We start from the raw sequence: 27,765 nt of genomic DNA, 5'->3' as shown, positions 1-27,765 counted from the left end.
TAATAAATAACTTTTAATTATAGTCCTGCACAATAGTTATTTTAAACAGATGGTTTATAGATTCACATCTGGGATTATTTTTTTTTTTTAATTTAGTGCTCAGGCACACACACAGAAAGGGAGAGAACCTCAGCTAAGGTTTCTATTAGTGCTGGAAAAATACGTATTTTTTTAAAAGAGGTCAGGCTGATCCAGAACAATGCTGTGGCATCTGACGCAACTCCCCAGTCAGTGCTCAGCTCAGCAAAGGGTTCACTCTGGAATCCCAGACTCCTTTAGAAAGGAAAATTTAGGGAAGTGCTAGAGGGTCACCATGGACTCCTCACTACACTCACCAAGCCCAGCTGCTGGAGAACTCGTGTTCTAATTCATCTGGAGAAAGGATCAGAAATTTTGTTGGGTGTCCATATTTCTCCCCTCTCCCACACTTTGTCAGTGAGAACCAAGGGTCTCCTTAACTTGGCATGCAGCAGTGATGTCAAATTCCCTCACAGCAGAGATACACTAACCAGACCCAATATCACTGTTACTGCTTCATGTTACCTTTACTACAACCTCCTCTCAACGCAATTTGTTCACCTTCTACATACACCTCATATTTTTACCTTCTATCAAAGAACCCCACACAAAACAGCCCATTCTGGAGACAAATTATATCAAACTAACAGTCTTAAACTCATATGGTACAGCTAAATAAAATGCCAACATGAAAAGAAAAAAAAAACAAACCAAAAACACACACACACACACTAAAAAGGAGTCTGAATATTTGGCAGAGATCTTGGAGAGGATATGTGCCAAACCACAGCTTGGAAGCCACAGCCAACTTTCTACAGGGTTCCCCACTGGACTCCTGCCGGCTCACAGCAGCCACCAGAACGATGGCTCTTTTCAACCTGGATTTGACTTCAAGAGGGAAAAAAAAAAGTAATAGGAGTCTGCTTCATTTATTCAGGACTGTACCAAGGAGTGCTTCCATCAATGGTATTCTGAGCCCTCTCATGTGCTGTAACAGCTGGCTGTAGAAGACATTGCAGATGTTTCTCAGGGGGCCAGATGTCCACAGTGATGGTCTGGGGTTGCTTTTTTTCTTTCTTTCTTTTTATGTATTGAAAATGCTTTTAGGAAGCTTGCACTGCATTTCTAATACCCTGAGGTTATTAATTATTTATACCGAATGGGAAAAATGTTACTTAAACTTTCATTTAACCAAAAAAAAAAAAAAAAATGCTGTGGAGAGAAAAATAATAAAAGCAAGACAGACAGATGAGGTAGAAATACCAACTACCATTAATGACTAAACCTGAAAACATTCTATTTTTACCATTATTCATCACAGTCCCACTGGTATTTCTAATAGGACTCCTCACCAGGTAGCACAGGATGTCCTAAAGTTTCTGCTAGGAGAAGCCTGTGGGATCACCCGTCAAAACAATAACGATTTTCAAACAATGGCAAAAGTTACCCCCGAGGAATTCAGGATGGAGCTTTCAAATACATGCATGTGACCTCAGGAGAAGAAAGAGCCATTCAAAATTAATGAAACAAGTGTATTCAATTGATATAGGCAGCCTCTCCACCACAAGCAAAGGGCAGGCTCGAACACAGGCTCCCACCACGTGCCATCAGCCCCATGTTCTTAGGCCATGCTGCTGGGCTCTCTGCCAGGTGTTGCACACAGCCAGAGCATCCTCTCAAGTGCACGAGAAGCCACACTCACACCACAAGGGCCACAAGGAGCAAAGGCCTGGGCCAGCACTAGCCACAGGCTCTGTCCCTCAGCAAAGCTTGGGAGCTCCCAAGCCTGCGCCTGCACCTATGTTTATGTGCAAACAACCCCAAAGTTGGGCCAACTCAAGAACAGGCTCAGACACATGCTAAATTCCCAGTCTAGACAAATCCTGAGGCTCTTTCTGAAAATAGTACCCTTGCTTCTTTGGCACTCCTGCCTAGCACTATTTGTCTCAGGTCTGATTCACAAACCTCCCTTTAATTGGCAGAGTTGATGCAAGCAAGGGATTCCTGCTAAAACTGTGGGACTGCTGTCTTCCATGAGCCTTTTTCTACCTGAGCAAGAGCCACAAAATTAGACTTCAGGGAGGAGACACCACTCCTCAAGAAGAGATGTTTGCAGACCCTTTGAGCCACTGTCAAGGAAGGTGAGAATAAGGTCTCATTTCCCTCGTTCCCTTCCAATTATCTGCTGGGGTTTTTTTTCCCTTGCAAAACAAATTTTGTGGGTACAGTAAAAAAATGGTTTAGCACACTAGATGCACTTCTAAACTCAAGGTGGGAAAATATTTCCCTATGAAACGAAGTTTGTTCTCTGGAAAATGATAGAGTTCTCTCCATTTGCCCACATAAACTGATAAACACCAAGGCATATGCTTCACCAAGAGAGAGAAAGGTCCTGTTATTTAAAGCACATAAAATTATAATGGGACAATTCACAGGAGTGAAGCCAAACACACTTCAGCACCTTCAGCATTAGGTCCTTGCCTGTGGCAGAGCATGACCATGATTTAAGCATGAATTGCATTAGATACAAATGACAGTATTTTAGTTCAGTTCACAGTCTCTCTTTCCTTTTCTGAGCAGAGCACTAAATTGCCTCCAATTTGCCCCCTCATCCCTGTAATCTGTTTAGCTTATCTGGCCTCTCAGGGTGAGCAGGGAGGAGGCTGCAGCCTTCCCTGTGGTGATGCTCAGCCAGAATCAACCATCCCCCTTCATAATTCGAGCTCTCCCCGCTCCCTATGAAAGATGATTAAAACAAAGGCCCTGCTGAAAGATGACACCAAATTTCACTTCAAATGGGTCATTCCCCACTGCTGTGAGGAAGACATGAGTATGTGCAAGTGATTCAGGACAAATCACTCACAACCCCTTACAGACTGAACAGATTTTTTTTCTTTTTTCACTGTCCTTAATGATGCTCACCAGCACTAGGAAAGTGACTTTGGTGGCCTGCTGCAATCCCAACACTCCCTCATGGCAGCCCTCTGCACCAGTATTTGGTGAAAAGAAAGCACCCTCTCTTCCTCCTGCATTTGCTGGCATTAATACTAAGGCTGCAGCTGGGGCCAGGGTCCCAGAACATCAAATGTTTTGCAGCACATCCCTGCTCCAGTGAGCTTAGGGACAAAGTAGACATGGCCAGACACAATTACTGTAACTGCAGATTGAGTCAGTGAGAAAGCCAGAGCAGGATCCTGACTGAGTAGCTCTCAATGTCCCTATCTCCACCTCAACCTCCACGTGCAGCTTCAGATTAGAGCTCTTCAGCTGCACAGTTATAGGCAACACTCTTTACCCGTCAGCAGAATAGTGCGGCAGCCTTCTAGCCATAAGAGATGGGGTTTTCACAAGTTCCCAGCAGTTCATACCATAGCAAAAAAAAAATACCCAGAGTAATCCAGGAGCCAGATTTCAAGGAAGGGTTACACACAGGGATTCTTGTGGGAGACCACACCTTCATATTTCATGAGATGCACACTTTTAAAATTCACACCTTTTTCTGTGAATTTGAATTCACAAGATTATATTTCTACTTTATCAATTAAGAGTTTGTATTAATTATGAATTACCTAAATCTGATGACAATAACTAAGAAAAAGGTAGTCACAGGCAATACCTGTCAATTTGAAACTCCAGCTGCAAACCTGTACCCATGCTGCTGTAAAAGGTTACAGCTTACTAACCCAGCCCTGTGAGTTTATGATCTACCCCTTGCTAAATCTTCTCAGCTACACAGATCAGTCAGCAAAACCTTTTGGATGATTACTGCCCAACTTCATTTCAGTTAAATGGGTGATGGTGAAAGCATGGTCCAGTCTAGTCCTAGTCTGGTTTACCTGACTGAAGCTGGTGGAGAATTCATTCTCCCAGAGAAGTGACAGGCAGCTGAGGGCCATAAAAGATTCCACTACCTGAGCTTCATCAACCAAACACAGCTGAAGTCAGCAGATGTGGAACAGAATTGCTGTCCTGAGTGTACTAATTCCTGAAGTATACTGGTCCCCCTTAAGTGCCATAGGATGGCTTGGAAAAGGAGAAGTCTGCCAAGAAAATTGGTCTGAAACACCCTAAATAAATTCTAGTCCTAAAAATATTGAAGTTGACACTCATAAATTATCAAGCGATTTCATAGAGGGCAAAGCAGATTACACCAAAGGTTTAAAACAAATTAATAAATCATCTGAATTCAGCAAATTTTAGATCAAACCATGGTGTCATGGCTCATCTCAAAAATTGCCCATCAAAAGACTGCCCTAACAATATTCTGCTTTTGTTTCTTTACTAATGTTATCCTAGTACTATGCAGTGTTATTTTTCAGAAAATATTGTCAATGAGAAAGAAAAAAAAAGCCATTAAAACAATAAAAAAGACATCAAAATCAAAGGACATCAAAATCAAAATCTATCAATTCAGAATTCCTATTTTTCGATAACTATATTTTCTATTAGAGGCTGAATACTGACCATTAGTATTTTTTCTTCTAATGTTGTGAATTAAAATTTCATTTAACATTTATCAAAAAGAGATGCATTGACTGCTTTTAGAAGAAGTATAATTTCATTACATTTTGATAGGTTAAATCTACAAATATATTATCCAAACAATAGTTACCTGTCATTGCATCTTTATTACGTTCTCTGTCTGAAGCCTGCTTACTCAGTCTTTACACTGGAGATTTCAACAGTGGCAAATGCTCTAGTTTTGAGCTTCAGTCTGTTCTAAAATCTTTGAACAAAGCAGCCCTTGAGGCCTGTGTACTTCTTAAAGACATTAAAAAGCCCAATGGGCCTCCTAACTTACTCTGCAACAAGTCATATCCCATGAAGAAACTCACTTCTGTACAACACAAAAACAGGGCTAGATTAAAGAAAAGGAAAGAAAAAGAGCAGGGTCCCCTGCTGCTCTGTCTGGCCAGAATCATGTCTTTTACTGCCCATATCCTCTAAAGAAACGATGCTCTCATGATATATTACCCTAATACATCACCGAGTGACAGTTTTCTCATGATACTGTATCCGTAAAGATGTGATGCATGCCAGAAGCAGCGACAGGAGATCTCAGCTGGGGGAGAGAAAGGGGAGGGTTTTTTTATTTTCTTTCAAAAGTTTAAGCTACACTTTGGGGTTTTCTAATGTTATTTTGAGAGGAAAATCCCTGTCAATCGTAGCTTCATAATTCAGAGGACTCCTAGAAGTTTTGCAGTCCAGCTTTTAAATCAGAAAGCACAAAAAAAAAACAAAACAGTCTCTTCATTTAATTAAAGTCAGTTTTGAAATAGAACCAAAATGCTTGAGGAACAACAACCAAATAAAAATAGTAGCCCAAAAGAAAGAAGCAACGAGAGTCTGTTTTCTATTATGAAATTATTTAGGCAAAAGGCCTCCAGACACTGCTGTTTTAATGAACTTGCAAGGAAACTGAGCACTGACCCTGAATTTGTTTTCTTACGTGATCTTGCCTGTGCTACGCAGTGGCTTTAGAAAATAAAAAAAGGTTATTCACAGCAGTCTGCAGAGAGAAGGCACAGCCTCCAACTTGTCAGTCAGTATGGAGAAGAGCAGGAAGAGACAAGGAAAAGGAGCATTTCAGGCAGAACCCCTCAGAGGAGGCAAAAGCTTTCAGGGTCTTTTAATGCTGCCTTCTATTCACAAAGGCTCACTCATTTTTGCTGCAACTGCTGCTTGGCTGCTAGTAAAATCTCGTAGGGGCCGTGGTAATCCTGGGTAATGGGCAACTCACGGCAGGCATCACCCTCAAGCTGTCTTCATCCAGCTGCTGCCAGCAAAGGAAGGCTCAAGGTCATGGGAGAATTAGTCAGAAAAGCTTCTGACACCATGATGTTTCATTTGACACATCTCACTTCTGTGTGTTTCTACTTCATATCTACTAAAACTTCTTTGCTTCCATCAGATGCAAAGAAGGAAGGTAGAATAAACTTTCCTGTGTTGTGATTAATCACACTGCCAAATTAAGTAAGATTGTGACTTTCAAAACTTCAGCCAACGCTGTAGCTAATAGGAGAAAAAGTGTATTTTGACTTGTGGACTAAGCAAAAGCGATATGGAAGTCATTGAGAAGAAACTAAAAGCCAAAGCTGTCAATGTCACTTTCACAGTCCTTGAGCTGACTTTGACCATATTTTGTGGCCTGGCCATGGCTCCTTTTGGGTGAGATGTAACAGCCCTCAATCACAGCAGTGATCACTTAGCCACATAACAATACCACTGCAGTCAATGAAACCACCCATGAGAGCTCAGAGCTTTTAGTTGAGCTCTTCAGTGCAGACACATGCACAATCCCCTACGCTCTGGGTAGACCCTGTTAATTAAACACTTATTTTTAAATGCTGCTCTGGAAAAAATTTGCTGTCCAAAATAAGAAACTCATCTTGCACAACCACTTTCTTCTTGAAAAATCCAGTGGTTAAAACATGTTTTTGCATAATCGTAGCCCTGCAGGGACAGTTCTCACTTCTGAAAAGCAAATTCCCTTCTTTCTGTTTTGCACATGTACAAACAAACAGATTCTGGTATGTCCAAAGATTGCAGATCTCAACTATAATAATACATTGAATAGAAGCCATACAAGCAGGTTTTTTTTCCTGTGTTCCCTTCACTCCTTCCTTTCCCCTGCCCCACTTGCACTGCAGGAAGTAAAAAAAATACCTGTTTCTGACAAGTAAATGGAGCTGACATTAGAGTGAAGCTCGAAGGTGAACAGGGTATGCACAAGTCATTTGTCATCTTGACAAAGTGAGATTTGGTCACCAGTGGGACACTTGAAAGACATCTGAACAGTTGGCCTTGACCACCAGCATTTCTTACAGCTTATAAAGGGACCCATGGGACCAAGAACACAACCTGCTTTTGGAAGTGACTCCTGCAGTGGTACCTCTTGATAGATGTAAAGGCAGTGTGATATATCAGGTGCCATTAAGATCTTTGCTAGCAGGTTCTATTTACATAAGTATGGAGTGCAGATAGCATCTTGTTAACCCAATTAATGAGACTCAAATGTCAGGAAACAGATTATGCCTGGCTCAAAGTCCACAGTGCTCTGAAGGCAGACAGACATGATTTCATTGTGTGGGACAGCACTGTTCTCTTTGAGCAAGAACTCAGGCAGCAATCCTTCCACCTGGACAGCTAGGAGAGGCAGAAAGATGATCTGAAATACAAGAGTTTCACACCTTTAGCAAAAGAAGGGCTCTTTATGATGAGGGACTCAAGTGTCGTGTAAAACAGGGAACCCGTGGCTGAACTGAGGAAAACCAAAAAAGTATCCACTTGAGGTCTCGAAACTTAATTTTTTTTAAGTGTACCTTCTTCTGCAATTAGAGAAAGTCCTTGTTGCCACGTCACAGCCAGGTCTGGATTAGAAGAGAAACACTGTTTCATCCAGGCTGTCCACACTGCTGTGTTTTACATGGGCAATTGAAACGCGGTTCTCTACCCTGGAGAAGAGAGGGAAATTTCCTGACCAAGATGAGATCACTAACCTCTTCATCAGTGACTCTCATCATACCGCTTTATACAATAAACTGCTGTTCTCCCTCAGCCTCCAGCTATAAAGCTCTGTGATATGGAAGCAGATGCTCCTGTCACCCAGGTCAGAGCAGTGACCCCTGAATGGCACAGCATGAGGTGCTGGGCCCCAAAACAGAGAGGGGGGTGCAGGGAAGGATCTTGTACTCAGCAGTCAGCTCTCTGCTCAGCACGACTCTAAGAAATTCCTGCTCCGAGCTGTCTTCTCCATGGAGGAAACAAGACAGAAAGCATGGGCTGCCTGGGCCAGCAGCCCAACCTCAGCACTGCTCAGAGTGTTAACCTAAATCCTCCAATGGGAACAGCCACAGGGTGTGTACAAACACCCAGGAGTCGTATTAATTCTCCAGACACTTCAAACCCTTCTAAACCTCTGGTTCCAGAGCCATCCATAGCTCTCCTGAAGTCACATCACATCCACATCCTCTCCCACCAGCAGTCCTTTTTCCCACTGAACAGGCTTGGAGCTGCCTACTCATCTCTCCAAATGGCTGCCTTCCAGTGAGACTCCCTTTTCTGGTACATGATTTGTTTCCTTTTTCCCTTTTTCGGCTCCTACCTTTGTATGTTTCTGTATGTGGACTGGTTTAATTATTAAAAAAAAAAACCCAATGATATCAAAGATGTTCCTTTTATACTAAAATGATTATACAAAGTTTTAGGCAGCAAATATGTGCACTTCACATAACAACAAGTGCATTAAACCATTCAAATTTCTTACAATCATAGCCTCAAGTTCTAGATATTTTATAAATTTCAGCTTCAGATTGATTTTTGGGTCAAATGATTTTTGCTTGAGGATTGAAGGTTAAACTGAACATGCACAGACATTTTCTCAGAAGCCATACAAATCACAGACTTCTTCAGTTTCCTCTGCATTTTCATGTTAAACAAGTTCTGCTTCAGTATCTTAAATGTCTACATCAACAATTTCCTCCCAAAATGTTTCTTGTCTGTAGATCATGGACAGATTATGCCTCAAACATGCATCTGTTAAAAAGGTTTCTTACACTACCAGACCCCCAACATTTTAAGGTGTGGCAGTTTTAATTTTTCAGCATTTTTTATCCACTGTAATTGCAAACACCCACCAACCCTTGGTTTAGAGTCTAAAGAACTTGCATGCTTTTGTCTGCCAAAATAATTTTATTCATTTATTAGAATCAAAAGGATTTTCCAGATTGTATCACCAGTCTATCTATCCCCAGGACTGTTTGAGTAGAAGGGTAAAGTGCTACATATGAAAATTATCATCTGTGCAGTGTCATATACAGAAAAAAATAATTATTCTCTGTCACAAGCAAATGATCAACAGTCTCGCTGTAGTAGAAGAGCCTTCTGGTTTGTCAATCTTTTAGGTCTTACAGGCAATCCTTCAGCTAACAGCCTTACCTCAAAGCCAGCCACCCTGCCTGGCTCCTTCCTGCCCCAGTAGTTTCTAGGTGACATAACCTCGAGATGTTTCACTAACTGGCACAGTCAGATCATAATCATTATGTAGCCCTAGAGCAGTCATTTATCAACTCTTCTCCATCTCTCCCAAGCCATACCTCAACCATACATCCAGACACAAAAAAGAACAAGGAGACAATCTCAGGGCAACCAAGGCCTGTTTTTCTTCATCCACTAATAAATCCTAAGACAAAAGAGAAAAAGAAACACAAACGTATGACTCTAGCTGGCCATCAGAACACATTTTGATGATTGAAGCCACCTAATATAACTGAACATAAAAATGTCAGGAGCAGGTAAAAAAAAAGCCAAACCCCAAACTAGGAAACACAATCCAAAACACATAGACTTCTAGTCTATGAGCTGTCAGAAATCTGATTTTCCTGGTCAGGGCTATGCAACACATCTGCTTCCATCCCCCTGGTTATGGAGGAGTGCAAGGTGCTGCTGCCATGCCTCAAGAAAGATGTTTAGGCATGAAAGAGGATTTGAGCCATACCTGGCCTTATGGGGAGAGGGGCAGCTGATCCTGCAGCCAACAGAGGAGCCTGGGGTTACACTGAGCACACCTGAGCTGCCCAGGGCTGAGCTCTACCTGGTTTTCAGAAGCAGAAATGGCAGTCTTCAACTTCTCAAGTCTTACAGGAAGTTTCAGAACTGTATGCTGAGGTTTACACACACTTTAGGCTGCATTGCTACCAGGCGACCGACTGGCACTGCCCAGTGTGAACTAGACAATGTCTGGAGCAAAGTGCAGTGCAAGCAGGTCAGCAGAGCTCTCAGGCAGAGTTAAAGATGACCTCACTCAACCTCTAATACTGAAGCTTCTTGTAAAGGTTTACCTAAAACAGGGATTAAAAAAAAAAAAAAGGGACTGCAATTTATCTGGGAAAGCATCAGGTCTTCAGCATCATTTTTTCTACATGGCACTTTATCACATCCTCATCCTCAGTACTCACGAGAATAAATACATCTCAGCTCTAGTGCCGTTTCACAGGATTGTCTTTTTCCATAGCACTTCCCAGCAGACACGTACAATGCTTCCCTCTCTGAAAAAACTGGGATACAATACAGAAAACAAAAACTATGGCCAGGAGGCTGATGTGCAGAATGGAGGACAAAACAAGCAAAAAGGATGCAAATCCTAGACAATGCATGAAGACAAGTTATTTTCTCAGTGAGGTGGTGGTACACAGTCCTACTTTAACACAGGATTATGGATGACCATCTAGAACAAGTAGATTCTAGACACGGGGAAAATGGAAAAATAAGAAAGCCAGAAAAAAAATCAAATAAATAAATGGAGAGACAGACAAAAATATATGAAATTCAGGTGTCAGCACACAAAGTCAGGTTCTGGGGATGATAAGGGATAAGATCCATGCTGTATTTGGACCCAGAGCTCAGCACTTGATTCAGTTGGATGCAGAGCACTGCACAGAGCTCGATCAGCCAAACAGCCAGACTAGGAATTTTTTAGCTGCAGCTTAATGCATAAGATGAAGAGGCCAAGAGGCCTCAGAGGAAGTAACCACACCAGTTATTAGGTAAACTATAAGCAAGTACCAGTGTGATAGTCATTTTAACAGTAGTAATACAGGTAAAAGCTTTTACATAATATTGGGTTTTTTTCTTCACAATGGCCTTTTATTTGACCATAAGCTCAATATAAAGTGATTGCATTTTCATTTGATTTTTTGGTTGTTTTTTAATATTTTTCTTCCCTCAAAATTTTCTATTAAAACATGATGGGGAAATAAAACCAGATATTTGGTGGGGAAAAAAATATCTATTTTTCTACAGCAGCACAAAGCAGAGCAGCAGAAGTACTGACACTGTGAGCCATTCACTTACAGAACCATAATTCTTAAAAGGACCATTAACAACTCAATGGAAGAAACTTGAAAGCTAATAAAAGCTATATACAGGTAACCGTATGCTTTTAAAATGCCATTTTGATATTGGACCAGCTCTTTAATAATGTTTTTCTTATTGGCAATAAAAAAGTGTCTTAACTTAGACTGATCCATTTTGCGCTTATTGTAGACACATTCCAAAGACATTTGCAAGTTATATTACATTTTCCATTTAGTTTATGGCATTTTTGTGCCCTTCATACTTTCCCATGTATTATTTATACATATTCTTTTGTATTTGAGCTATCTGATCCTTTAATTACACCAAAGAGAATCTCATTTTCATACGTGATGGATTGGATCTTCATCATCATTACAGTGACATATCACCAGCTCTCTTCCAGGAGGGTTTTGCCAAGACCTATAATCAGTTCAGCACTGTGTGCATGTGTGTATTTGCTCAGTCCAGCTGACTATGTTAGAAATGTGTAAGTAGTGAACTCTTCACTGTCCTATGTGGTCTGAGAACAACATGAAATAGATTCTTCCAGCCTGCAGATTTCCAGAAAGGCTTCATCATAAAGCTGTTACACATGACTGCGTACCACATCCCCAAAATAATTGTCACGACAAAACAGTGATCTGAAGGCCAGCATACCTGTGCATGGATGTGTCACAGTCTGAGGCAGCTCTTGATATGAGGTGCAGAAAGAGAACATCTAAAGCTCCACGGATGGCACAGACACAACAAACAATGCTACACAATCCATGCGCACTCCCCAGAGGAGGAAATCAGACAAGACATTGCATGTGGTACTACTCAACCAGGGTGGGCATATCTGTACATGGAACTAAACTGACTTGAACATTCCTCAAAATTTCTGATGGAAACTTTAAGGATCAAGCCAGGGCAGCCATCCTCTACAACAGACAGTTTGTCAGGCAGGTCAAAGCCTTGTTTCACAGGTGTTTTTCATGAATTACATGTACAGGTACAGCTGAACCTACCATAATCATCCTCCAGAAGAGCCTACCAAAGCAATCACAGTCCACCTCTGGGTCTTGATCCAAGTCACTTCTCTCTTGGAAGACCTCCTTCATACATACATATATATACATATAAATACATATTCCTACATACATTTCTTTAGTTTCTATGACAAAGCACGTATGGGACACCCTGCTGCACCAGACATGGCCTTATGTCTGGTTTTTGTTTTCAGGGTTTGTTTTTCGGGGTGGGGGGTGTTGGGCTTTTTCATTTAAGAGATGGCATATAAATCCGTAATTGGAGAAAAAAAAAAGACTAATAAAACTTTCATCATGTTGGAGCATGTTTGTGTTTCAGGAACCCTTCATGTTCCGATCAAAAAAGCATTCTCTTTTGGAGTAATATGGGGAGAAAAAACTATCAGTACACTACTGTATCATAGGCTTTTTTGTCTCTCTGTTTATTATTTTTGTGGGTGAAGAGAAAGCTGACTGTATTATACAGTAATAAAGACCTAGAATATTTAAATTGAAAGAAGATGCAGTCTTGGTAGACTCTGTAGCTTATGTGTGTAAACTATTGAAATGAAATTAAATAAAATAGGTATGAAAGAATTGTTTGATGATTTTCTGTTTGGTTTTTAATATGCACTACTCCACTAAAAGTCATCTGGGCTGCATTATACCTTGAAGCAACAACAATTGAATCCTCATGTACTAAAACACTGCCATCTTCACTGAACATGTGTCAAACACTTGCTCTCAGGCTAGCTACGTGCTTTTCACTTGTGCACTGTGCCACAGAAATCAGCTATGCTATAGGTAAAGAACCCCAGCACATCGAGTAGCTGTTTTGCTTTAGTCTGCAATGAGGACATGGTTTTTAGGATTGGGCTTCTTTTTGGCTAGGGGTGTGCGTGTCAAAGTTATTTCATCAGTTTCTTGGTTTGCTTGCACTTGGTTTCACCAATTTATTAGTTCAAGCTAGGCAGAACACTAGGTCTTATAATGACAAATTTAACATAATTTTTTATGAGCAGAGGTCAAATTCTACCCTGCTCATTTGGATTTAAAAGCAGAAATTTAAACTACAGAATGGTGTTTCATACTGAATAAAACTTATGACAATCAAAGCTATGATTTCTAGTTTCCTGAGCTCCTGTCTCCAAACCTTTCTCAGATTTCCAACACTTGGTTATCCTTTCTGGCTCACATTTATTTCCTTCTGCTCTGGATTTGGGTGATAAAAGGTTGAGACATATGATTACCACTCCTCAGGTGCAATTGGCAAGTTTAAGGCACAAGCATGAGGGAAGGGAGGAGGAGAAAAGGTGGGGGAAATGTCTCTGGTTTAGATGTGGTTTGTCAAGATCACTACTGGCTTTTATCAGCTATTTCTTGATGCAACTCACTTTGTTCTTAACTATGTTGGGGGAAAAAAAGATAATAAAAGACCTTTTCTCCCCACAAAAAAAAAAAACCAAAAAAACTCTAATCATTCATTCTCTTCAAAAAAATTCTAAAAGCCCTTGCAATGTCAAGGCAACCATTCGCTGAGGTACACTTATCTATTTCCTTGCAGTTTCTCACTTCTACCCTGTCCCTTTCAGCTGGCATTTTTGGTACGTTCATTTTGAAACTACATACACCACTGGCCAATGGATACATTATTCTTGGATCCCTGCTTGCTTCTGGCGAGGTGTTCAGGGTCCATGGAGATGATGACAAACGAGCATGAAATTACATGGCTCTCCACACCACCGCTGGCACCGCCACCTGTCATCGTTGTCACTGCTGAGCTCATCTCACCTTCAAAAAACTCAGCACTCAGAACTTTAACTCAGGCTAAGTTAATTCTGTGGTCTTTTTACATTCTCGCCCTATAATTATGCACAGGTTCTCATTTCACCTATTTCCGATGGACTGCAGCATTTTTATGTCTTTTCCACGTGTATGTTGAAGCACGTATTTCTTGAAAGCAAATGCCATAATATCAGTTGTGAGCCTACTTCTATTTTGAGTGTTAGATACCTTCCAGCCAAAAAGCTGTACCAACAAAAACTCTGCTGAATTTGATCATTTACCGTACTTGTACCAGAGCTGAACTTAAATATTCCATGCCTGTTTTAAATGCTGACACTCAAATAAAAGAAATCTAATCAAAAATTCCCTTAACAGTCTGTTAATAGCATTTTCCACCTAACATTTCAAAAACCTCATTATACAAAAAGTCCCAAACTTACCAAAATGTGCTAGGCTTTCATATTATGAAGTCTTGTTTGGTTCTAATAACAGAAATTTACTTATGCCTCCACTCCCTTCAGCCCAAAACTTTCACATATAAAAGAGAAAGATCTGAAATTGTCATACACAACATGTTTGGGCTCCTCAAACTGCACAAGATGTGCAAAGTGCTCCTATGGATTAAAAAAAATCATTTTTCCACAGATGTGGGAGGATAATTTTAGAAGATAATTTTTGCATTAGGTAGTGTAGCTATAATCACTTGCAGTCTTACAGCCTTTAATAACTGGAATCAATTTCTCAAAGTGAATCAATATAACTCCATTATGGATACCATCAAGATTATGTATTTTTACCTATAGTCATCATTACCAATTCAGACTAAAACACAAATTTTTTCACTCATCTTCATAACCCACAGTTTTACTACTTTGATTTTCCGAAGCCAACAAGACTTAAGAAATTTTTACTGTTGACCATTAAGCATGACAATGTCAAAATCATATGTTCTCCAACTTGTATTGGTACTGTCAGGGGCCACACCATTATCTGAAATAATAGTTTCCCTTTTTTTGACAATTTTTCTGCATAGGGTTGGTTAACTTACTGCCCATCACGTCCAACATTTCCTTTCAGTGTTTACCTTCATCTGATACAGAACTTGCTGGAGGTGAGAACATTTCCCATCCTTTCATCAGAAAAGCCTTCAACTATAAACACAGTTGCAATGGGATGCTCAGCTATGGCACAACCAGAAAAACAATTTTCAAGTGCAACTTCTGTGTATCTGTGTTACCCATCAGCTCTAAGTACTTTCTCCAGTGTCTAACGGCATATAAGGTGAATGCATTTGAAAGCAGGTACTTTCAGTTGCCTTCAGCCTTCTTTGTCCTTTTCCAGTATCTCAAATCCTATGGAAAACAAGGTAGGATGTTATATTTCCAGAGACAGTGCATCTCTGAGGAGATACAGAGCCACAAGACATTCAGAGTGGAAGTGGGCAGAACACCAGAGCACTCTGGCTCTAACAGCATTTGCAGATAGCAAGAGCAAGTCATAAAGCATACTTCCCCAAACCTCTGGATCATGAAAACAGCTTTAATTTGTCTTACCCATCCACCCCTCAGAAGAAGCTCAGGAGAGCAGACACACCAAAAACCTGGCATTTGTGCAGCCTGCCTGTTGTCAGAGACACACAAAAAAAATGAGTATGTTCAGATTGTGACTGTATTGCCCACATATACTTGTAAAGGGGAAGTGCATGAAATAAAAACCAATGTCTTTGTAGTTAAACCATTAGACCAGGAGTTAGGAGACCTGAGCTTTCATCAGTCCTACAAGAAATTCCTTGTGGACAAACCACATTCTGCTCTTTAACTTTGATGTTTTTCTCTAAAAGGACAAAACCAAAATGGCCATTTGTTGCAGTCAGCTGTAATTAATGACAAGTTCTACAGAGATCAAATTCACTCATGTTTATGTCATTGCTAAAGTGTGGTAGTTGTAAAAACTCACATTGAAACTATTGTCTAAGAGATATTAAAAATTATCATTTTTGTGACATTATTAAGACCATTAAGTTGAGACACGTAAATTATGAATTTGGGAACTTGAGATTTTACCCACAGAGTCTCATTCAGCCAGTAGTTCTTGCATGTAGACTATTTATGTACACACACACCTACCTACACACCCTTAGTCTTACCTGTTTCCTTATACTAAAGCCAAGCATCGGAGCTGTTCCACGCACCCCAACACATTTTGACAAGCAGGGACATCAAAAGCAGAGCTACCTCACTGTGGGTGCAGTGTCTGTTTATTAGAAAGCCTTACCCATAGTTCAGAAGTGAATGGCTTACCACACACCGTACATGAAACCTCCAGCATATGACCCTCTGTGTGAACTCCTGTGTCATCTCAACTTCTCTTTCCACTTGTTAGAACAAGAGCTCAAGAATGAGCCAATCTGTTTTGGTAGCTAAACTTGGCTATCTCTAGGAGATTCCTACCGACATCCATCTTGTGTTCAAGATCCAGGGGTTTGTGTTAACAACAAAATTCTAAAACAAGAGCTGGAAGCTTTCACCAAAGCAATGTCCACAGACAGCAGTCTCTGCTCCAGCTGCATTGTTTCTGCTCACGTTCCTACCATGAAGATCAGTCCACCCTGTCTCTGCTAATCAATGAGAAAAAACAACTTTTGGTTTTGGTCTTCCTGCCAAGACTTTCCAGTGGTGTAAAAGGAATTGATTTTGTAATTGCTCTTTGCAGTCTTCATTTCATTATTATTGCAACTTACTCATAATCCATGAGCTTCCCATGTTCACCACATTTACTCCTAGAGTACTACCCATTACTTTACCCTCCAAAATTATTTAGCCTGGTAAGAGAAAGACAGAGATCATTTTGCTTATGCTGCCTCTCATTCCCTCTTGCTAGGATGCATCCACATGCTCCACGGGACAGTCCGCAAAGTTCTGTCAAACACTTGACGGTACAGTCCCTGCATTTCAGTTCTGTGTCCTCTAATTTGTGAGCTGAGCAAAGTCCTGGAACGGGAGTTAATAGAATCGTAGGATGGTTTGGACTAGAGGGACCCCAAAAATCACCTAGTTCCAAACCCCTCACCATGGACAGGCATGCCACCCATTAGATCAGGCTGTTCAGGACCCCCATCCCAGGCCTTGGACACTGCCAGCGATGGAGCATCCACAGTTACTAAGACATTCTTCTTCATCCCAGAGCCGTTCAGATTTCCATGACTTGTGTTGTTATTTATGGCAGCCTGTGGTCATGGAAATGCATCACCACTAAGGAAGACATGCCATAATCCAATCTTCGATTTCAGTGACTCACATTACTGAGTTGTTTTTTTTAATATAGGTGTCCTCTGATAAATTTTCTGTCCTCCCTTTAACAGCAATTGCTTCCTTTCTGTAACAGCTGATCAAGCTCTCTTTTTAATTGCTCACTTCTTATAGTATGAACATCCATCAGGTTTGCCCTTGAAGTGTATGATCACTCTTCCATAGAAAGTTCCTCACTGAATTGTTATTAAACAATCAATATTTCTACTTGAATGTAAAGCAACCTGGTTTTCTCTTCCCTCCTGGTCACAAATCACCCCATTGTTTCTATTGTTTTGTCTCTCCCCATACCTTTTAAAATTGATCTTTTCCCTTGGGACAGGCCTAAACAAAGATTTCAGCAACAGACAGTCCAGTAAGTCAATGCTTTGGATGCTGCACAGCATTAAAGCCAGTAACTCCAGACTGGTTTCCTTCTCCTCTACCGAGTCTCCCAGCTTCCAACTCAAGAAACAGATTGCACTTATCCTTTGGCAGAAATAAAAGAGAGTGTAGCCAGGGCAGGTAACTGCAGTAACTCACTAGGCATCTGTGAGCTTAATAAAACATAGTGTTCTCCTGGCACAGAAGGGAGCCAAATGCCCTCTGCTGCCATTTCACTAAAGTAAGCCCTGCAAACCACAGGGATTTAGAGTTCTTACATCCAATGCTTTTTGCAGTTCTTCATGCTTGCACACTAAAAGGGTGCTCATTGATTTAATAAAGCCAAGGTCTAGAGAGATCTATAAATACAAGTGTTTTACCCTCATGCATTATTGCCCTGATGCCCAAGACTGAACTTCTGCTCTTTCACAGATAAATTGCTTCCTCACTGGTTAACACCAGCTTCCATTAGCAAAAGTGGTGGCAGACATATTTGGGAAGGTGATCCATGATAAAACACAGCTTCATCTCCCTTTTTGTTTTCCCTTTGATTTCTTTACTCGCCACATCCCATGCTCCTCTTTTTCCCATCTGACTCTGCTCAGAAGAAATCAATAATGTATTTTTTATCAATATTACCTAAAAAGTTATCAATGAGTCTCATTTCAAATCTGCTGAACTCAGTGGAGTGACAGGTATCAACCTCAAGGGGCTTAAGATGATCTTGGTCCTACAGTTGCCAAAATTGCCTTCTAAAAGGCAGTCTGAAACAATTCTTTACATCTTTTATGGACTTACAATAATAATAATAGCAATAATATTAGGGAGACAGGGTGTGTTGATATTTCAGTCCTAAAGTAGAACACATTCTGTAAATTCAGCTACTCTGTAAATTCCAAACTGTAAAACACGGGGCTTTCTAGCCTATACTTTTCATTGCATTCAACAGCAAATTAAGGTTTATGGCTTTTATTTAAAAATATCATAGAAAGTTTTATTTAGAATGACTGTTTTACAATAACTCCTGAGCCCTGGCTTGTCCAACTGAACTGCTCCCAAAAATGCTTAACTCTGAGACAGAACAAGGAAGAAGGATTTCTCCCCAAAATGTGTATCAGCTAGTAACACCATTAACCACTGAACTCCCAGCACAGCAGGAAAAGCACTCTGACAGAAGCATCACTTATGCTTTCACTGTCATGTTATTACAGCACATACAGTCACGTTGCTGCCTTCACCTTGCACCCTCGTGGAATTCCTCACCCACTGGGATTGTGACAGGGAGCACATGGGAGCTCAAAGCAGCAGCATTTCCAAACCTTAGCTTTCCTTCTTTTTGCTGAGCTACAAGTAAAGACTTCTGGGTGTACCCCCAACTCTGTGAAAGTTCTCCCAAAAAATTCACATGGCAAACATGGTTTCACAGTGTCCTGAAATAAAGGCATGTACAACTTTGTGCCCGGGCTTTAAAGTCAAAGAAATGATTGCCAGATCATGTATTGAGTTACTTTCCATTAGCTCAGCTCTGAGATAACCTTGTGTTACATAAAGGCAACAGAGTCACCCAAGATTTGATTATGTGAAACATTCCCCTCTCTGTGCAGTTACATTTAGTACACGTCTGAATGTTCTTACTAGCTGAAAAACACACTTACCAGGCAAATACACATTATGCAAGGGTTGTCAGTGATAAAAGGTATCTGCAGAATTTCTCCTTCATTTTCACATTTTGCAACCGATCCTGAAATAGAAATAAAAATTTTAAAGTACTAGCATATTTCATTCCACCCTGACAGTTTTGGAAACTATCCTCTTCGCATTCACGTTTAACCCTTACTCCATTCCTAGCCCTCGATTTTAAACCCTGCCTTAATTTGCCCAATTTAATCAGGAAAGGATGTCCAGTATTTCTGCAAGATTCTAAAGAGAACAGGGAAATGAGTGGCCCTTTATTGCCGCACAAACCTAGACTTTCTTTGTGCCTCAGTTATAGCAAAGGACGCTTTTTCTTCTCTCAGATGACGTGTGGAGAATAACGAGTACTCCATGCAAAGCAGGATACGTCTATAACGATAGATCCAGAGCTCGCTGCAATCGGCAGAAAGCTGTCCATTGCACTCTGAGGACCTGGACCAGCACAAGCCCTAAACCAAGCATCCTTTTAATGCACGGAAACCACTTGGCAAATGAGTCAAAATTAGCAGGCTGACTGTCAAATGGAATCAAATTAGGAAACACTTTACGGCCCTAATGGTGATTAGCCGATATTCTGTCATGCTGGAATCACTCCTCAAAGTCTAATGGCTCCTCGCTTGAGCTAGAATTTGATTCTGCGTTTCCCTCCATGCTCCAGATCTCAGGAAAATAAAACCCTCGAGGGGAACAGGGAGAATGGGAAGGGGGGTGAAAAGGAATAAGAAAACCTTTTTTGGGGGGGAGAGAGGCACGGTTACTGTGCTCACCTGCCCCAAACCACGCGGTTACACCTCGGGCCGCCCATCCCGCGCAATGCCACCCTGCGCAGGTGGGCCCCGCGCCGCCCGCGCCCCGCCGTACCTGTGAGCAGGGAGGAGGCCGGCGCCCCGGGCAGGCACAGGACGCCCAGCAGGACGGCGGCGGAGGCCGGGGAAAAGCGCGGGGCCGCCGGCCGACCCCCGCCGAGCCGCGGCATCGTCCCGGGGGTGCCGCTGCCCACCCGCCGGCTGCGGGGCAGCGTCCGGGACGCGCCGTCGGGTGGCGGAGCCCGCCCACCCCGGCACGCCCGCCCCAGCACCGACCCCCGGCGCCGGGCAGCGGCGGGGGGGTGGGGAGCAGGACGGGAGACCGCGGCCCGCCGGGGAGTCCCACCCCACGGCGGCACCGGGGGAGGGGACTGTGGGTGCGGGGAAAGCAGCTGTCAGCGCCTGCCCCTCGGCCCCGCACCCCCTCTTTCCATCACCCCCCTCCCTTGCCCGCATCCCTTCTTATACCTTCCTCTCCCCATAGTCCCTCCTCCGGCACCCCCCGGCCCCCATGCATCCCTCCCCCCCGGCGCACACACGCACAGACAGGCTGCCAGCCCCAGACCCCGTTTCCCTGCCGGGAGATGCCCGGCCACTCCCTCCCTGGCCCCGCCGAGCACCTCCCGGCCCGGCAGCGGCGTCGGGGGGCTGCGCCTGCGGCCGCTCGGCGGGAGGGGCGGGGGGAAAGGGAGAGGATCGAGGAGAAGAGGAGGAAAGAAGAAGAGGAGGAAAAGGTAGAAGAGGAGTAGCAGGGGAGGAAACGCGGATCCTCGGGCAGGGCCCGGGTACCTGGGCAGAGCGCGGTGGCTCCGGCTGCCTCCGGCGGGCTCGTCCCCGGCTTGTGTCAGTGCCCTTCGTGCTGCGGGCAAGTTTTGCCAGCCTCCGGCGAGCGGCGAGAGGGAAGGAGGGAAAGAAGGAAGGAAGGAAGGGAGGGAGGGAGGGAGCAAGCGAGCGAGGGGTCGGAGGCTGTCCTCCGGGAGCTCTGCGGAGGGGCTCCGCTCCCCGGCTGCCCGCCCGGCCGGGGCCGCCGAGCTCCCCTCGCCTCCCTCTCCCGCCGCAGCCGGAGCCGCAGCCGGCCGCTCCCCGCGGTCGCTGCCCCACGAAGGGGCTCCCTCCGGCCCTCCCCGTCCGGCTCCGGGGCTGCCTCTCCCCCTCGGGCCGCCCGGGGCTGGGGAGCAGCCGGAGGGCAGCTCCCGGGGCCGCGCTGTCCCTCCCCGAGCCCGGCCCGCTGAGCGCGTCCCTCGGTCGCTCCGCGGTGTAGCCTTTGCAGCTCCTCCTTAACACTTGCCATTTGCAGGTCCACGCTTTGCTATCCCAGGTGTAAACACGGGAGATGTCAACGATAGACATCACCGACACCCGGCTCTGGCGCTCGCAAGTGGGCGCGGGGTCTGGACGGGATGACACTCGTGGCTTTTGGCAGGAGACTCCTCTGTGACGGATCTTCCCGAGCCTGTTTTACAAATCGATTTCTTTCAAACTGTGGTGTTTCATTTGGGGAAATGAATACTCCCTGAAATAAACTGGTCGGACAACAAGCTGAAAAATGCTTTCATATTTCTACACGTTCTTATTTTATTTCTTTGGGGTCTGCATGTGAGTTGCGATTTCCAAAATGCTTACAAGTAGTGGCAAATCAGATGCATGGCAGGCTGATGTATACAGAACTGCTTCAAATACTGCTTCTGACATCCCAGTAAGATGCAGGACAATTTATTTGATTTGTAAGTTCATTTTGAGAGTAAAACCCAAAAGCCAAGACCTCTGAAAGTCTACAGAGGTCTTTGTGCTAAAAAGCAAAATACAGTCACCTCACTTCCAACACAACTTGTCACATACCTTTAGGGTATAAAGCAGAAGTCCTAGAACAGCTGAAATTGCACCTATGGGAGGGACTACAGATCACCTTCTGGACATCGCTATCAAAATCCCTCTCCCCGAGGAAAGGAAAGCTACTTTTTTCTTCCAGCCTCGATCTGTACAGGTTGAAGCTGCATAGGAACATAGAATAATTTAGATGCCATTGTAAGGGTTTTATATTCCTGAAAAATACATGTGTGGTCCGAAACTTTCTCCATGCTGTGTAGAACACATTATAAACTCAGTATATAAATACAATACACGTAATGTGGATTTTTTTTTTTTTCTGGGAAATGTCATCTTTACATTTCCATGCATTTTAAACAAAGACAAGCCTGTAGAGGTACATATTATTATGCACTACTTCAGAACAGATTTCCACACATCCAAATGTTTGGGTTTTTTTCCATTGGAAAGATGTACTGAATCTTCTGGTAAACTGGCTTTTTCTTACTTTGCTATCTGTAATCAGTGGTTACATTTCCCTTTTCTAATTACAGTGCAGCCACAGCCTTTCTAAAGCAATAGCCATAGGAAAAATAAATCTACCCTAATAATTTCTTAAGTGACAGCTACCACAGGAGAGTACTTATATTATCGAATGCATCGAATCTTCTCTTTATGCTGGTCTAAAAGTCATTAAATATTAACATCACCGGTGTGAGAAACATACAAATCACAATGAGGGCATCAAATAACAATCCAGGCATCCAAGTAACAGCAGGAAACATGCTAAAATAGCCTGGAAAAAGCAAAGAGGAAAGTTCTTTACAAAATGAAGACAAGAGGTGACAACAACTGAGCATCGCACTCAATCCCTGCCATAATTCGTTCACTTAAGACAAATACCTCATAAAATCATATTGAGACAGGGTAGTCACAAAGCAGTATGTACAGATTTGTGATGAGATTTTCCTTTTCCCATGGAAGGAAACCATTGTGATCATCAGTACAGCACCTTCAACATACTGATTAGGCCTGAAACTTACCTCTGAACACGTGCAGCATGAAAACATTGTCCATGGGGTGAGCTTGCTCAGTCCGTTCATCTTCTGGGGCAGCAGCAGTGCTGAAGTGAGGAATTTTCCCATCTTCCTTGCTTGAAGCACCTCCTGAAAAGGGACTTCACGTCTCCCTGTACCATGGCTACTCCACACAGCCTATTGCTGTCCAGTGGAAGAGCCTGCTGAGGACTGGTGCTGCCTCTGAGTCTCCCTGGTTCCCTATCTCCTCTGTCATCGGGAAAGGGGAGAGATGAGAAAGACGCTCATCCTTAGCAGCAACCTGTGTTGCTTCCTTCATATTGATAATGATGACATATCACAGGGGAAGATCACTCATTTAAATCTCTCATGAAGTAAAACCCAGCCTGGGAGGGAAATAATGCCATCTTAATCCTCCCCCACCTTAGTTTCACCCACTCAGTGCTACAGGTTTGTCTTGGCTTTTTATCTCTCCTGTACCCATTCTCCCAAGCCTGCCTTATCAGGGATCAGCATCCTTTTTCGTTGTAATGTTGTGTTAAGTTTCAAGGTGGGTTGGTTTGTTGGTTTTTTTTTCCTTTTGTATCCCTGTTTGAAGAGGTACTTATTTTTCCAAGCAACATTCAAAGCTGTGGTCATTTTAGAAAATCTGAGGGTCACACTGGAAAACGGTGTCCTGCTATCAGATACATACAGAGATTTTGTGGTATGCCAGCAGTTAAAACAGAAGTCATGTCATCAAACCACTTACCTCCTTTGTATAAGCATTACATGGTATCAGTTGTTATTGAAAGGATACGTTCATTAGCTCTATTTAGTGGTCGGCCTTGGCTCTCCCAGTTGATGGAGCGGTAGCTGTTCACAATTACCACTTTGTGTGGAACTCAGCTCCTTCTCCAGGGATGCTTTCCCAGTAGTCAGCCATAAAAGAATGTCATGCATTACCTGGTCACCCAGCACCCACCCTAAAAAAAAACCAAAGCTTTATGGTTAACAACAGCAAAGAAGACAGTGATCATATTCACATTTCTCTTCGTGATTTTTACTGGCAAGTCAAAATTGCTAGGAAGCCCATTCTTCATGGGCTAGGGAATTCTTCCAGAAGTGGCAGAAGGCAAAAATGAGTCATTAGAACTAGGATGGGGTTTTTTTTTTGGTTTTGGTTTGTTTGGGTTTTTTTTCTTCTTTTGGGAAATCACTTTTTTCTATGTCTTGGGCATAGATTGTCCTAGGCGTTCTCTACCACGCAGGAAAGAGTGTAATAAACATGCTATGTGTATATCAACACTGTAAATGTTCCTGCTTTTATTACTGTTATGTTGTTATACATTATTTTAACACAGTTTCTTTGTGTTCGTTAGACTCTCAGCATAAAGAAGAAAATATGACCCAGATATACACTGTATTGAAGGCTCTGTGAATTGGCACTACTTGCTGTTTCCAGTTCTGGCTTGCTAAACAACTATGCATTTGCAAGGTACTGAAGGTGGTTTGCATATCTGATCAAGCTTACACATTTCTATTGTTATTAACAACTTGCAAAAGATAAGGAACTCTCGATCCAGTAACTTACACCATCAAAACAAAGGTCAGGACAGACACATTCACTGTAGTTGGAAGCGTGGGTCTGATAAGCTTCAGCTGAAAATTCTTGGAGAGAGACCTGCCATTTGGGATAGTGTTTTACTATCATAGAGCATCTGCAATTGAGGAGCTCAGTAGTAACTCATAGGATTGTGATGAAGACATGGCTCTTTGCTGCAGGAGAGCAGCTGGGAGTTTGCAGATCATTCCTCAGTACTGAGTGGGCTGCAGCCTTTGAAATGCTTTTGCGTGTTCATTCATTTCAGTTCTTAATCCTGTTTTAAAGTTAAGAGCATCTGCCAGTGTGGGCAAATTGTATTTCTTGCATGGCCACTTCTGGTCTAGGAGATGATGTTAATAAGCCTTGAGAGTGGCCTGATTATGTCAAAGAGGTGCCCCTGACAAAGCTTCCCTTCTGCAAAATATTCAGAAAACTTAAATGGATGCAAGCAAGGTCTGGAGACCACGCCAAGAGGTTCTAAAACAGTAACAGAATTAAAAATCACATATGGTTAAAGTCTTTTAAAAAAGGCAAAGTACAAGAAGTATCTAAAATTTACAGTGAGACTTACTTGCATAAATGTTTATAAATTTTATCAAACAACTCATAATTTTGACAGTTTTCCATAAACCCCTGGAACATGCAAAGCATTTAATTTATTTGTGGCAAGATAAAGATAATGAGCAGCATTTTAAAAGTTTATTAACATAGAATGTCCTGGCACAGTCATACTTACATACTTCTATTGTTTAAATTATATTTTCTAAGAACTAAAAAAAAAAAACTTACAAAAGGGAGCTTCTGATTGCAAAAGCATTCTAAATTATCCTCATCATCTGTATTCATAGAAAAGCAAATCAACCAAACAGCATAAACTAAACTGGATACAAACCCCAGCCGTATCTCAAACTGAAAAATGCTTGTGTGCAGCAGAAAATATGGCTCCAATATGGAGACAATAGACTGCTGAAATAGTCCATATCAAATATGCTAAAACAACAACAAAAGAAGTAAATTACAGCAGAAATGCTGAGGCCATCCTAATGATGGGATTCCCAGCAGAAGCTGTTCAGAGGCCACAGGCCAAGCAGAGTAAAGCAGTGTGTGCCGTGCTCCTTTCTGTTATTTCACTGCTGTAAATGGCTTGCCTTCCAGAGATAATAAAAATTATTTTGTGCGAGTTATGTGAGTTTTTGTAACATATACCCTTGAACATCTGCTGTGTCTGATAAAGGATAAGAGCTAATGAAATCACATGAAGAGTGGCATACATTAAGTATTGCCTTGTTTTCAGTTTCTGAGACAAATCAAACCGTGCATTTTGCCTGCCTGTTCTACTACCTGATGAGTGCAACAAGAACTACTCAAGAAACATTCTATAAAATGGAAGATTGATTGATTGATTGATTGATTGATTGATTGCAGACGAGGATGGACCCTGTCTGTACTAGAGAGGTTCTTTATCCCACCCCCTTCCCCTGCAAAAGACTAAATATGCTTTTTGTGACAGAGGACTTCCTTCCAGCCAGGATCCAGTTGAGAAGCAGCTGGAAAGGCTAGAAACCCAGCATAGAAAGGCAAAGACTTGCATTTTTGCTAGAAGCAAGTCTCCATGGCATGCACGCCGTAAGATCATCACTGCACCTACTAAGTGCCCATGAGCTCATTCCTCTTGCTTCTGGTCTCCTTTCACAGCAGAATTTCTCCCCGGACTGTTTTGTTTTGTTTTGTTTTTTTCCTTTCGAACGACACCAAACGCTTAAAAACTCGGAGGTGAGGTTTGAGGAGCGAAATCCATCGAGTCGGAACCTCCTCTCCTTCACATGGGCGCCCTCATTGAGGCCCAGGCGGGCGAGGGGAGGCTGGGGTTAATTCCCGGCCGGGCGCGGAGCGGCGCCGCTGCCGGCAGGTGGCGGAGCTGGGAGCGCCCAGCCCCGGGCGGGACGAGCCGCGGCCGCTCCCTCGATTATCCCGAGCCACGGCTGCGCCTGGAGCCAGCGAGAGAATCCGTGTGTCACCGCGTCCTGCTCCCACACGAGACAAGGGCTCTCTCGGTTTGTTCTCAGAACGCGGCTTTACTTTTCCCTCTTCTGCCTTTGTCGGTACAGGACATTCGCTCTCGCTGTCCCTGCAATTAGTACAACGCACCTTACTTTATCCAAAAAGAAAGAGCTGAACAAAGAACCCCTATTTAGTGCTATTTTCCAAATACAAAGCCTAGTCAATTTAATGATTACCTTCTATCTTCAGTATATTGGTTATACAGCATTACGGCTGGTACAAATAAGAAATCCTCCTTACCCTTTCCTCTTGGCTTCTGATTTAAGTGAAGCCCACTCAATTAAGCATTAATACCCGACCAGTCCTGCTGACTGACTGTACCACACATACAGAAAGCAAGGATCTGACAATCACAAGCGGCCTTGTAAAGCTCCATCAATCAGGATATGTTCAAATAATGCACCTGGGCAAACTGGGGTAATCCTGCACTGATCTGACGAAATTTCTGCAAGTTACAATTATTAATAATAATATTTTATATATATATATAAAATAAATAAATAACCGTTATTAAAACAGCAATAGTGCAAGATTTAATAATTATACTGAGCTGCCCACAACTCTTACCAATTTAATTAAACCCTGGATATTCTGCATACTCTTAAACCAAGTAGATGTGTGTATACACACACACACAAAAAACCAGCCAACCAACCAAAAAAGCAGAAATAAGAAAATATACTAGCAACAATGCAGAAATTAATTAAAAATGCATTACATTTTGCTACTAATTTACCCAGGTCAGATCAGTCTCAGACCTTCACCAAAAAGAAAACACAGAGCCACTCAGGCAAGAGAAAAAAATGTACTTCCAGAAGGCAGTGTAATTCATCTACCTGCCTCTCCATCTAAGGCTCTTTCAAGAGATGAGAGCAACATTTAATGCGCCAGAGGTGGACTTTTGGTGTCATTACACAAATCTGCAGGGAGTTTTTGCCAAATCCCTGAGTTGTCTGACAGTAGCATACCTCCAAATACATCATTTAGAAGCATGAGGTGAACAGAGACAGGGAATAGTATTTACTTTGGGAAAGTATCAGTCACATGTCTTGTATATATTAGCAGGTTAAACCCAGGAGAGGCAGCTGAATTACTCGTGACCAAAGAAAACAATTAATCAACAGTTTTAAGGCTGCACAGAATTTTAAATATGTATTTACATGTGGTGTACACTATTTATTTTAGGTATCTTTAAACCTAGACTCTGAAGTCTCAAGTTGGCAGCTGGCAGGTCTTCCAAGATAAAAAACATATTCTGAGAGGTTGTTTGGTGATAAACTATTTTCAGACAGAACAGAATTTGTGGCTTAGGGAATCTGGGGTTTTAATTAAGCTAACTTGAAAAATAGCACTGAGCTGACTCTTTACCAAGTTACTTAAAATGCTAATCAGTTTTAATATTGTTAAATATTATTTTAATATTTATCAAATTATCTTTAT

General features: G+C 42.4%; 1 protein-coding gene across 5 annotated transcripts in view; it reads right to left on the bottom strand.

Moving 5' to 3' along the window:
• BMPER (BMP binding endothelial regulator) overlaps window positions 1-20,730 on the bottom strand; it is a 149,270-nt gene extending 128,540 nt beyond the window's left edge. The window contains exons 1-2 of one of the 5 annotated variants that reach the window (XM_058833477.1): window positions 20,626-20,730; window positions 18,991-19,076 (exon numbers count right to left, since the gene is read on the bottom strand). In XM_058833477.1, coding sequence (XP_058689460.1) covers window positions 18,991-19,005 — 15 coding nt within the window. In that variant the 5' untranslated portion in view covers window positions 19,006-19,076; window positions 20,626-20,730. Of the gene's footprint in view, window positions 1-15,217; window positions 15,285-17,263; window positions 17,357-18,990; window positions 19,077-19,891; window positions 20,250-20,625 lie in introns of those variants that run through there. The other 4 variants (XM_058833475.1, XM_058833479.1, XM_058833476.1 and 1 more) reach the window with 4 other exon arrangements.
• Window positions 20,731-27,765: the final 7,035 nt, after the last annotated feature.

Source organism: Poecile atricapillus, chromosome 2 (genome assembly GCF_030490865.1).
Source record: "Poecile atricapillus isolate bPoeAtr1 chromosome 2, bPoeAtr1.hap1, whole genome shotgun sequence".
Classification (NCBI taxonomy): domain Eukaryota; kingdom Metazoa; phylum Chordata; class Aves; order Passeriformes; family Paridae; genus Poecile; species Poecile atricapillus.
The sequence above is the reverse complement of the archived record's forward strand: the minus strand, read 5'-3'. Positions and strand labels throughout refer to the sequence as shown.